Source organism: Salvia hispanica, chromosome 3 (assembly GCF_029641045.1).
Source record: "Salvia hispanica isolate PSC_SH4W2 chromosome 3, Shi_PSC_v1, whole genome shotgun sequence".
Lineage (NCBI taxonomy): Eukaryota > Viridiplantae > Streptophyta > Magnoliopsida > Lamiales > Lamiaceae > Salvia > Salvia hispanica.
The window spans coordinates 23,910,325-23,922,491 of record NC_142694.1 but is presented as its reverse complement, the minus strand read 5'-3'; the positions used below and the strand labels follow the sequence as shown (position 1 = coordinate 23,922,491).

Below are 12,167 nucleotides of genomic sequence, written 5' to 3'. Positions count from 1 at the left end.
CTTGAGTGTGTTGTAATCGTAGCCTTCATCTTGAATCTTGGTAGTTCATCTTTGTAGAGTGTAAACAAGTGTGAGTAATACAATCGAGATCCAAAGCTTTCCCGTGGACGTAGGTTTATACCGAACCACGTAAAATCGCTTGTGTGTTGTTCGTTCTTCGTTTAGCTTGTTTTTCGGTGATCAAATCGGCGCCCAATTCCTAACAATTTGGCACCGTCTGTGGGAATGTCGATGGCACGATACGATGCCGAGAAGTTCGACGGAAAATTGGACTCTGGCCTCTGGAGAATCAAGATGGAATCCTTGTTGATCCATCAAGGTTTAGACTAGGCGCTTGTGGCGAAAGAAGACGATGATAAGGCTACAGGGAAGCGTCAAGAAATTCTAAGGAAGGTGCGGAGTGCCATTTTCTTGAGTCTTGATGATAAAGTCTTGAGAGAAGTAGCACATGAGAAGACTGAGTGTGCGGTGTGGAAGAAACTCGAAGAGCTCTACATGGTGAAATCCCTAGCCAACCGATTGTATTTGAAGCAGCAGCTCTACAATTACAGATTTGTGGAGAATAAGCCTTTAAGTGAGCAGCTTGATCAGTTTGCAAAGTTTGTGGACGATCTGGAGAATGTTGAAGTAAAGTTAGAGGAGGAGGATGAGGCAATTGTCCTGCTCAACGCTTTGCCTTCTTCCTATGAGCAATTGAAGGATGCTCTGTTGTATGGAAGGGATAAATCCATCACGTTGCTTGAAGTTCAAACGACCCTCAAAACAAGGATTTTCAAAGATAAAGTAACACTCTCACTACTAGAACTGATGAAGTTTTGAATGTCAAGAAATGGAAGGGAAAGGGGAAGCAGAGAGGAAACTTCAACAAGGACTCTCATGATGCCGATAAAGCCCAAAAGAATGAGACAAGGAGTTGCCACTATTGTAAGAAACCAGGGCACATCAAGAGGAATTGCTTCGCATGGAAAAGGAAGCAGAATGCCACTGAAGGGGAAACACAGGTACAACTGATCTAGTGCAAGATGAACAAAATATGCATATACTCAATGTTTTGGGTGGATCTATTAGTGAAAGTTAGATAGTAGATTCTGGATGCAGTTTTCATATATGTTCTCATCATGAATGGTTTCAAGAATTTAAGCCCTCATCTTGATCAGTAGTTCTTGGTAATAATCAGAGTTGTGCTATAAAAGGAATGTGCTCTATTAAGCTGAAGTGCATCTGGTTCTATAGTTTTGCTAGCTGATGTTAGTTCATTCCTGAAATTAAGAGGAATCTTGTCTCATTGGGAGTCTTACAGTTAAAGGGATATGGTTTTAGGAGCCAAGATGATCAAATGCTAATCTATCTTGGAAATGCAGTAGTTATGAATGCTATAAGGAAGCAGACTCTTTATTACCTAGATACATAGGTTGTTTCTAGGAGTAGCCATAGTGTAGAAAGGAGAGTCAGTGATTTTGAGCTATAGCATTCAAGGTTGGGGCACTTGGGTCAGAAAAGTATGAAAGTTCTGGTGAAGCAAAGAGTCTTTAAGTCTGATGATTCTGCAGACTTGAAAAATTGTGAGCAGTGCATAATGGGAAAGAGTAAGAAGCATCCATTTCCAAAGGGAAGACATACTTCAAAATCAATATTGGAGTATGCTCACAGTGATATTTGGAGTCCAGCCCAACCAGCCACATTCAATGGAGGTAAATATTTCATAAGTATCATTGATGACTATTCGAGGAAGTTGTGGGTTCAAATACTTAAGGAAAAATCTGAGGCCTTCAAGATCTTCAGAGAATGGCATACAATGGTTGAGAGAGAAAAGGGTACTACACTGAACTTAGGACAGACAATGGGTTGGAATACCTATCATCTGAGTTTGATAACTTCTGCAAATTGAAGGGGATTCAGAGGCATAGGACAACTCCAAGAAACCCTCAACAGAACGACATTGCAGAGAGGATGAATATGACTATTATGGAGAGGGTGAGGTGCATGTTATTAGCCTCTGGAGTTGATAAGAAGTTCTGGGGAGAGGCAGTTGCAACAGCTTCCTATTTAATCAACAGAAGCCCTTCCTCTGCAATAGAGTATGATATCCCATAAGCAAGGTGGAATGGAGCTCTCCCTGACTATACTAAGCTCAAGCCTTTTCTTTAGAGCATATGCTCACATTAAACAAGGAAAGCTGGATTCAAGCCAAGGGCACATAGATGCATTTTCTTAGGCTATCAACAAGGGTGCAAAGCTTACAGGAGTTGTGAGGAGGAAATGGAGGATCTTGGTTTGTTGGTGTCGCATGGCCAAGGTGGAGATTGTAAGTTGTGGTGGCCATGCAACATGTGGTACATGCTAAGGTGCATGGTAGCTCACCGTGTGCGACAACTCATGTGATTGTTGCTGTGAGAGTTAGTTGCAACATAAAGGTATTCGGCTGAGGAAGTATAAAAGGCGACTTCAACTTCCAGTTGAATGCAGAGAGAGTTTACACACGCAAAGAGAGAAAGAAATAGAGTTCATCGTGAGAACCGAGAGATTACTATCTTGAGTGTGTAGTAATCGTAGCCTTCATCTTGAATCTTGGTAGTTCATCTTTGTAGAGTGTAATGTGAGTAATACAATCGAGATCCAAAGCTTTCCCGTGGACGTAGGTTTATACCGAACCACGTAAAATCGTTTGTGTATTGTTCGTTCTTCGTTTAGCTTGTTTTTCGGTGATCAAATCGGCGTCCAATTCCTAACAAAGAGAAAATGAAATTCAATTTTAAAACTCATATTTTAAAAAAAGTGCTAAAGTTTGAACTCCTATTTTTGCGTTAAAAAATTGCTAACATAAACTAGTCCGACCTATTACACTTGGCATCACTCTTATCAATATATGAATATTATTGTATTGTTGGTTTGTATTTTTTGTGTATTTATTTGAATTTTTAGGTATTATTTGTTATATTTCTAGATGTTGGATTATTATTTTTTTTAGTATTGAACTATTTAAAATTATAAATAAATTCCGATTAAAATTACACATCAGTTCCGGTTCGGAACCAGAATCGACCGGTTCTTAACCGGTCGGTTCCAAACCGGAACCGATCGGTTTCGGTTCTAGGATTTATGAAAATTTAAAACTGGTTAATCGGTCCGGTTAGAACCGGAACCGGCCGAATAAGCAGGCCTAACTCCCTCCGCCCCGCTTAAGATGACATGTTTTCCTTTTTAGGTAACTTTCTCTCTCCAATTAATATACTCAATCACTTTTTCTCACTCTTAATAAAATATTCATCTTTCTTTCCTTCTTTATTTACACCCACTTTTTTTCTCTCTAATTAAACTCTTTAGCTAATAACTCCGAAAATTTCATGCTGGCAAAAAAATGTGACATCTTAAATGAAAATGAGGAGGTACAAAATAATGGTAGTTGTCAAAAAGATAAGGCAGGCTATAAGGTGTCCTACTGCAGTTGAATAGTTATGACTATAAAATATTAACATGGAGGACTATAAATTAGTACAACGTGTCAATCATTTGTTTTATAATTATTTCTCTCTCACGCCGGATGCTATTTACTGCTCATGCTGTAATTGCATCTACAAAAATAACTACAAGTATTAGTAGTAACTTGAATCCTAACATTAAAATCTTCGCTCAGTCATTGGTATTTTCCAAATTTCAGGTGCATTCAACAAGACGTGAGCATATGGATTCGAATAGAATCTTGAATTACTTTTATTTCATTTGGCACCACAATCATTTATGTAAGGAAGAGAAGCACATTTCGATTTGATTGTTTGGCACACGTTAGAACGTCCAAATGATTAAATAGAAAAGGAAAATATTCTCACAAAACTTAGAGAAGATCATGCACGCTATCTTATAACCAGAATTTAAGTATATTACATTTAAAGCATTCCACTCTATTTTCACATTGAAAATAACCAAATTCTTATTGACGTCTTGTTATGATGAATATAAGATGTCGGTCATTAAAGTCTAACTAGTTTACCTAAATATTCAAATTTACTCCAAACATTTGACAAATCACATTCTAATATGTACATAGCACGCCTTGTGATAATTCCGCATGAAACATATACTCCCTCCAACAATTAAGTATTGTGCGTAGTTTCCCTTTTTAAACTTATAAGTATTAATTTATTAAATCTCGTGCAAAATAAATGTTATATTTAACATACGACGGAGGAGTTTAAAACTAATGTACTCCCTCCATGCCCACTAAATATAAAATATTTGATTTTTAGCACGAAATATTATATAATATTTTTTTACTTAAATAAAGAGAAAAAAGAAGAAGAAATAATGTAGAAATACTATTATATAAAAAAATATACTTGAGATGATACTATTGTTCCATTTCATCAAAACCAGAGCCAAATAAAATTTATGCCACTGAACCGTGAATGAAGAAAGTACTTCCCTTATTTTAAGATAATTGAGTTGTATTCCTTTTCATTTATTCTAAATTAGTTGAATTATTTCTTTTGTGATAAAACTCTATTATGTCTTTTATTTCATTCTCTCTTCGTCTTTCTTATTTTATTTTATCTCTTAATTTTCCTTTTCCACTTTAATATTTAATAAATCAATTTCTTAAATCAGTGTACAAAATAATTCCCCCAGTTACCTAGCAACAGAGGGAGTATTTTTTGTGCGATATAAACATAATTATCTCGCGAGATGTATCGCCCGACACGAGATGCTTGCCCCGGAAGGGAAAATGCTGCGTACATTCTCATCGGATTCCCATGCCCATTTTTTATTTGTACATTTTTATTATTCATGACGTCACCACAATTTCAATCCCCTACTCCACCTATAATTCGGCGCAACTCGCAACCGCTAATCCGTTCCACTCTCCAACCAAACCACTCGCTTCAGAAATGCACCACGTGTCCCAATCTCCACGTGTCGCAATCGAAGCCATCGGTGCACGGCATTTCCCGTGGAACGACCCGTAAATTAGAGTTTCACCGGGAGAAGGTTTTGACAGCGGTGGGGAGAGAAGAGGAGAAGACGTGCGGCGGAGTTGTCTTCTGCTCAACTCTTCAAATTTCCTAATAAAAAAAAATTCAAAATAGAATTAAATTCCAGAGAGAGACGTAAGCCAGAGAGAGAGAGAGAGAGTCGTCTTTTTATTTCTTCACACCTATTCATTATCCGATGCCTTCAATCTCTCTCACTTTCTCTCTCTACAACTGCTACTTCTCAGCGATTCACATCTTATTTTCTCTCAATCTCAATATCAATATCAGACTCAACGAAACCCTAAGGATTTAATTCGTTGTAAAAACCTTGCTAATTTGTATATATTGATTAGTTGATCATAGAAATTCTTTCATTTTTATCTAGTATTTGCTCTATCGGGTTTGTGATCATAGATAGAGGTAGATAGATACAGGAAAAGAAAAAAAAATAGCGCACTCAACAAAGGAGTTTTTTAAGGGATTTTGTTGTGTGCTGCAGTTGAATTTTATACGATCAGAATCTGTTATTTTTGGCAACTTGTGCTTTTTCTGGTGGTTGTGATTATTGTGAAGAAGCCAAACATACGGTGTTGCAAGTGTAGTCGAACTGTTTTTTTTTTGTTTCGATTTGCATCATTATTGGGTGGGATTTTGAGTTGTAAGCTGAAGATGCAGACACCTGTTGGTGGTGGGCTTTGATCATAGCCGGAGTATTTGTTTTCATCAATATAAGAAGGGGCAAGTTTTTTGGAGGTTATGATCGTGGTGAGGGGGTTAAGCGCAGTGTGTCGTTGTGGGGATTGGTTTTTTAGGGTTGTTTCCGTTGGTTGCTTCATTTGGGGATGAGGAATGATATCCAGAAAAGTGGTGATGGTGGATCAGTGGTGCCGCGGGGTAGAGTTAATAACGGGATACTTCCAAATTCGTTTAGGGCCTTTTCGAGCTACCTTAAGATTGTTTCATCTGGCGCCTCCACCGTTGCCTCCACTGTGAGGTCTGCTGCATCTGCAGCTTCAGCGATTGTGGAGAGGGATGGTGACACCAGCCATGATCAGGTGTGGCTTTTGGGGAATTTTTTGTTTTTCTACAGTTTTGGTTTGTTCAAAGGCTTTACATGTTGGAAAAAATATTGTATATGTAGTTGAATGCATGCTTACTGATTATTGTTGCTTCTTGGATTGTGAAGTTTGTTGTGCCAACTTTTAGACGAGCTGTAACTTCGGCAAGCATGTTGCAGCCTGCTTCCTTTTTGTTAATGTTGATGAAATTGCTTCTGTAACAATTGGTATTTAGGGTCAAGATACATACATGAAGCCACTGCTGTACCTACTGTTGTAAAAACTTGTTAAAGCATGCATGCATGAATACATACATTGATTGAGAGCAGTTCGATTTCTGTATGTAGTTGCTAACGAAAGGTCCTGATTATTGTCTTGGGCGTACATTGGTATTTTTCCAAATTGTGAATATATCCCTTTCTGTGTCATATATCAGTATCTACATGCAAAACCTCATGAACATATTGCTGAAGATATAATGGCCCTGGTTAGATAGAAATATTGATGTCTATTGTTTTGCTCTAACAACAGCCTCTCCCCTCAATTAGAAAGAAAAAAGGAAAAGCACCAACTGCTCTGTCCTTTATACCCTGGTTCCACTTGCAGCAATCTTACTCGATTTTCCATTTTCATGTCATGTTTTTCTACAAGATGTTACTTTTGTAACTGCAATAGCTTTAGTCGCTCAGTCACATGCCGTGGGTCAGTATGTTTTTCCTTTCAATAGGCCAAAGAGGTGGGATATGCTTGAGATACGACAAACTTACCTCGTTGATTAGTTTGGTGTTTTCAATGTTAATCAGTGTGTGATTGCTTATATTAATTCCTTTTTTGTTCATTGCATATCCAAAACCTGCTGTTCTCCTCTGAGTAGACAAGAATTTATGACTGACTTGCTTTTGCGGCTGTTTGGGTCGGTAGAACTTTTGTCGTCGTCTGAATTGGACATTAATTTTTTTTCAACCCTTATTTAATTTTTGTCGTTAATCTGTTTTTGGAAATTACACTTCTTATTCAAGGGTTTGATATTCGTATTGTCCTTTATGGAATCTTATTCAATGCATTTTTTATTTATTTTAGAATTAGGTTAATTTCTTGCGATCAAATACTGACTGTTGTAATAACTTTAATTGAAATTGTCATGGTAACTTATTGATCTTATACTCTTGAGCCACTACTATATAAATTATAGTTGTTCAAATCAGCATTTATGCAGATTCATTAGTTTGCTTCAGCAAAATTCGCAAGGTTTCAAATTTTTAGTAGTAAAATAAAACAGGATGCCACTGTCAAGTTTGTTATTCCTGCCGATCTTGGTCGTTCTTGTAGTAACACTACTTTTTTGGGAGATGACCCAATCTTGTTTTGAGTTGTCACCATGATTACTTAGGATGATAGCTAGGATTTCCAGGCTAATATATGTTAGTACTTCACAACATCCTTTTCAAACTCGTTCTGATTTGATTAGTTAGTCAGTGGTCTTGGAGTTGAAATTGTTTTCTGATAAAACTAACCTATTTTTCATATTTCCAATTCCAATTTTAGGTTTCCTGGGCTGGGTTTGACAAACTAGAGCTTGAAAAAGGCAATTCACGTCAAGTTCTGTTGCTGGGCTTCAGTTATGGGTTTCAGGTCTGGGATGTTGAAGCTGCAGATAATGTGCGTAATATAGTATCAAGGCATGATGGCCCTGTTTCATTTATGCAAGTTTTACCAAAACCTTTGGCATCAAATGAACCTGCGGACAAATTTGCTGACAGTCGTCCCTTGCTGGTGATCTGTGCTGATGGATCCTTTTCCGGTGATATTAATGTTCCTGAGGGATCAGCCCTTAGTAATGGGATGGTCCAACATAGCAATGGTTCAGTTAATGGTACTTGTATGCCAACAGTAGTCTGGTTCTATTCCTTCAAATCTCGGTCGTACGTTCATCTCTTAAGATTTCGGTCTGTTGTCCACTTAGTGCGATGCAGTTCTCGAGTTGTTGCTGTGTTACAATCAAATCAGGTGTGTTCTACTCGGCCAAAACTTGATTGATTTTGTATGTTAATTTGCAAGTCATATTATACTTGGTCTTTGTTTTGAACCTGATATGATTTTGTTACAGATACATTGTCTTAATGCTTCTTCACTCGAGAGAGAATATACAATCCTTACAAATCCAGTGCCTAGTGGATTTGGAAATATAGGTGTTGGACCCCTTGCTGTGGGACCCCGGTGGATGGCTTACAGTGGGAGTCAAGTTGCAATTTCTACTGCTCGACGTGTGAGTCCTCAACATGTCAGTCCTTCACCAAATTTACCTTCTCACTCTTTGAATGGAAGTCTTGTTGGACATCTTGCGCGAGAGTCAAGCAAACAACTTGCTGCTGGTATTGTTACTTTAGGGGATATGGGGTATAAGAAGCTGTCAAGGTACTATTCTGATCTGTATCCTGAAGCCAACAATTTTCAATCAGGCAGCGGTCGTCTTAAGGTCAATGGTGTTGCTAATGGACATTCACCTGATGCACACGATGTTGGGATGGTATGCTGTATTAAGTTTATAGTATTTAATAGTGTGAATCTCTTGAGCAAAACCTTTAAATTACTGTAAATGTTACAAATTATTATTGTGCATTTTGTCACAGAGCATACTTATTTAATTGTTGCATGTTGTTTTGTATTTTGGTATTGATATACTCGCACAAAGTTTCTACTTAAGCATCAGAACTGGTTTAGGTGTATCTTTCTGCAGTGATGTGCAATGCTTGCACCTTTTACAGTTTTAGCTTGTCTAATTATACAGGTTGTCGTCAGAGATATTGTCAGCAAAGATGTAATTGCCCAGTTCAAGGCACATAAAAGCCCCATTTTGTCATTGTGCTTTGATCCAAGTGGTGTTCTCTTAGTGACTGCCTCAGTTCAGGGTCACAACATTAATGTCTTTCGTATAATGCCCGACTCATCTGGAGCTGCTTCTCATGTCCATCTTTACAGGCTGCAACGTGGTCTAACCAATGCTGTAAGATGAATCCCTCTTGAATGTTGTTAATTTCTTTAGGGTACAAAATCTAATACCTTCATATTGCTTATGCAGGTTATACAGGACATAAGTTTTAGCAATGACAGCCAGTGGATTATGATCAGTTCCTTAAGAGGGACGAGTCATCTTTTTGCTATATCTGTATCTGGGGGTTTAGTTAATTTTCAGTCTTCTGATTCTCATTCCAGTGCAAGAAACAGGGGATCCAGCTTGATGACAAAGCCTGCTGTTCATGGATCACCGAATTCAGGATTGCAAGTGCTGACTCAGCAGAGCGTCTGTGCATCTGGTCCTCCAGTTAACCTTAATGCTGTCAGCCGAATAAGAAACGGAAGTAATGGTTGGAGAAATACAGTAAACGGTGCTGCTGCAGTTGCAACTGGGCGGTCTAGCTCACTATCTGGGGCAGTTGCATCTGTTTTCCACAACTGCAAAGGTGCTGGTATGCATGGGGATCAGAGTTCCTTGATGAAAAATTATCACCTGCTTGTTTTCTCTCCATCTGGCAGTGTGATACAATATGTTCTGCATTGTTCTCCTGCTCTTGATGGTGTGATGGCTTTGCCTGGAGCAAGTCTCACTTCTGAATCCAGTATTGATTATGATGCAAGATTGATGGTTGAGGCAATGCAAAAGTGGAATATTTGTCAAAAACAAAACCGGAAGGAACGGGGAGATAATGTTGATATTTATGGTGAAAATGGAAATTCAGATAGCAGTAAAGTATATCCGGAAATAATGAGACATGAAAATGGCACATTTTCTGATGTTTCTGGTTTAACAATAAATGAAAATATCATTTCTGAGGAAAAACACCATATGTATATATCTGAAGCAGAACTTCAAATGCATCAAAAGCAGAACCTGGTATGGACCAGATCTGAGGTAGGGTATTGTTATTGTGAATTTGAGTTACTACTCATTAAGTTCCAAATTAGGTGAGGGTTGTGCTAATATCGTTTTTTTGTATATGTGTTAGCAGATTTACTTTCAGTCGATGCAGAATGATGGCCTAAATGAAGGCGATCATGGTGGAGAAATTGAAATTGAAAGATTCCCTGTTCGTATGCTTGAAGCTAGGTCAAAAGACTTGGTTCCAATCTTTGATTATCTTCAAAATCCTAAATTTCAACGTGAGAGGTAATGTTAGAAACCTAAAAATGTGTGTGCCCAAATAATTTTACTGTATCTGGGCTTGCATATTGTTGTCTAAATAATTTATATGACTTGCTTATTTGGGTTCTATCCGGTGGTGAGACCCTGATTTCTTGCAGCCAGAATCATTGCTTCTGCATTTAATTTCTATTTTTTGAGATTTTTAATAAAAAAACAAAGCTACATTAATGTTTTCCTTTCTTCATATTCAGGATTTCTACTACCGGTGCAATCACTAATGGTCACTTTCAGCCTCAGGGTCCTACTTCCTCTGAGAATGGAAAGATTCACAGCAGGCGCCTTATGGGTTCTCTTGATGGCATGGCTAACTGTGGCATTGTAGGTGGGAATGAACCGGATAATGGTCTTGATGCAAATGGACAAGATGGTCTCCAGACATTAACTGAAACTAGCAGGGGCTATGTAAATAACAATGATATCCCAACAACTAACACCGAGCAAGAGGAGACTATATATACTAGAGCAAACACTGCACAGGAGGGCCAACTTAGATCTGTAAATAATAGAGATGGCTCGAACATGAAGAACCAGTTTGAAGAAGGTGATGAGTTTGACTAAGGTAATTCCTCCACATTCCTGAAAAGAAGTATCTTGTTGGAAGCATTGTGTGTAAGTAGGAGTCCTCAATCTGTTTGATAGTCATGATTCTGGACTAGTTTCGTTTCGAATCGTATTATTAATTTGTCAGCCCAGCACCAGGTATGTTGACAAGATTTGTGCTTGTTGTGCTAGTGGTCCATTTTTTTGAATTTGTTTTTTCCCTGCCCCCGTCATGTTGATCTATCTTAGGTTGGGATTATTAATTGCGTATCGCAGGGGAGACTAGGCTTGGTCCGATTAATTTTTAATGTTGTGTCTCCTCAGGTGTGGTGATATTCTTTTATTCTGTGGAAAAATGGATATAGAGAGTGAAGCGAACACTAGATGCTTTGGATTGATTGTGGAAGTGTGCACCTTTTGTTCATTTTACATTCTGACCGATGTAAAGGAAATTTATCAGATTATAACCCTAATAATAGTTCTGCTGCAATATGTATATATACTTCATTTCTGCAATGTATTGCTATCTTCCCTATTTCATTCATAAGCTTGATTTGATCTTAAACCACAAACTTAATATGTGTCTAATCAAGACCGTAACGTGTTGCAAATTAAAGGCATCGCTCAAATCTTTGTGATTAGTGAATGAATGCATAATTAATGATATTAATTTACTGTTATTCTCCTTGTATTTTATGTTGATTTTATTTTCTTACGATTCTTTGTTGTATAGATAGATTGTGGATTGTTTGGTGCATGTAGTCTTGAGATTAAGGCTCGAGAGTGAATTTATCTTGGAGGAAAGTGGTAGAAGATTAGGGAAATTAGTGTTTATAACAATGAATTTTATAAATTAGGCGGGCCCGGTTGTTGGTGGAGGTATATATGGACAAGGAAAAAGAGAGGCTATAGAGACGATTTGATAGTTTCTATGTTTCAATTTTATTCACTTTAATCCGAAAATTTTAAATTAAGGCAAAAAAATGTACATAAAAGAAAATAACTATGGTGAACAAGGTTACTTATGTTTATATTCTAGAGAAAATAATAAGGAAGATAGCACTCATATGTCATTAGCAGTGAGAGTTATCCTAGTGCAGTCAGCATTGAGCACTATGCCTCTTTAAGCAATGCGCACAACAAAGTTGCCGATGGGAATATGTAAAGGATTTGAGGATTTGTGTGGGGAGAGAAGGAAGATCATAATTGAATGAGCAAAGTTGCATGAGACAAGGTTATTCGACCAAAAGAGGAAGGGGGCTCGGGGCTCGGGGCTACGATAGTTACTCTCAGTGAATAAAGCTTTTGAAATGAAGCTTTGTTGGTCTATTAAAAAACCCCTAAAAAACAGGGACTCTGGGGACGACACGAGTTTTAATTTGAAATTGGTAAAGTAGGAGA

The 12,167-nt window shown here is 37.8% G+C and overlaps 1 protein-coding gene across 2 annotated transcripts; it reads left to right on the top strand.

Moving 5' to 3' along the window:
- Positions 1-5,135: 5,135 nt before the first annotated feature.
- LOC125213168 (autophagy-related protein 18f-like) lies at positions 5,136-11,306 on the top strand. 2 transcript variants are annotated; one of them, XM_048113550.2, is made up of 8 exons: positions 5,136-6,022; positions 7,571-8,032; positions 8,133-8,552; positions 8,814-9,029; positions 9,105-9,935; positions 10,030-10,190; positions 10,418-10,785; positions 11,091-11,306. In XM_048113550.2, exons 1-7 carry the CDS (start codon positions 5,810-5,812, stop codon positions 10,782-10,784), a joined length of 2,670 nt encoding a protein of 889 aa, XP_047969507.1. In that variant the 5' UTR covers positions 5,136-5,809; the 3' UTR covers position 10,785; positions 11,091-11,306. The 2 variants fall into 2 exon arrangements, with proteins under 2 accessions (XP_047969507.1, XP_047969508.1); XM_048113551.2 differs by having other exon boundaries at positions 5,138-6,022; positions 10,033-10,190.
- Positions 11,307-12,167: the final 861 nt, after the last annotated feature.

What these genes read in the sequence shown, in the direction of transcription:
- LOC125213168 (XM_048113550.2), top strand. Translation starts at nt 5,810, where the DNA reads ATGAGGAATGATATCCAGAAAAGTGGTGATGGTGGATCAGTGGTGCCG. An exon ending in ATGCACACGATGTTGGGATG is followed by an intron (nt 8,553 to 8,813) that starts GTATGCTGTATT and finishes CTAATTATACAG; the next exon opens with GTTGTCGTCAGAGATATTGT. An exon ending in AACGTGGTCTAACCAATGCT is followed by an intron (nt 9,030 to 9,104) that starts GTAAGATGAATC and finishes TTGCTTATGCAG; the next exon opens with GTTATACAGGACATAAGTTT.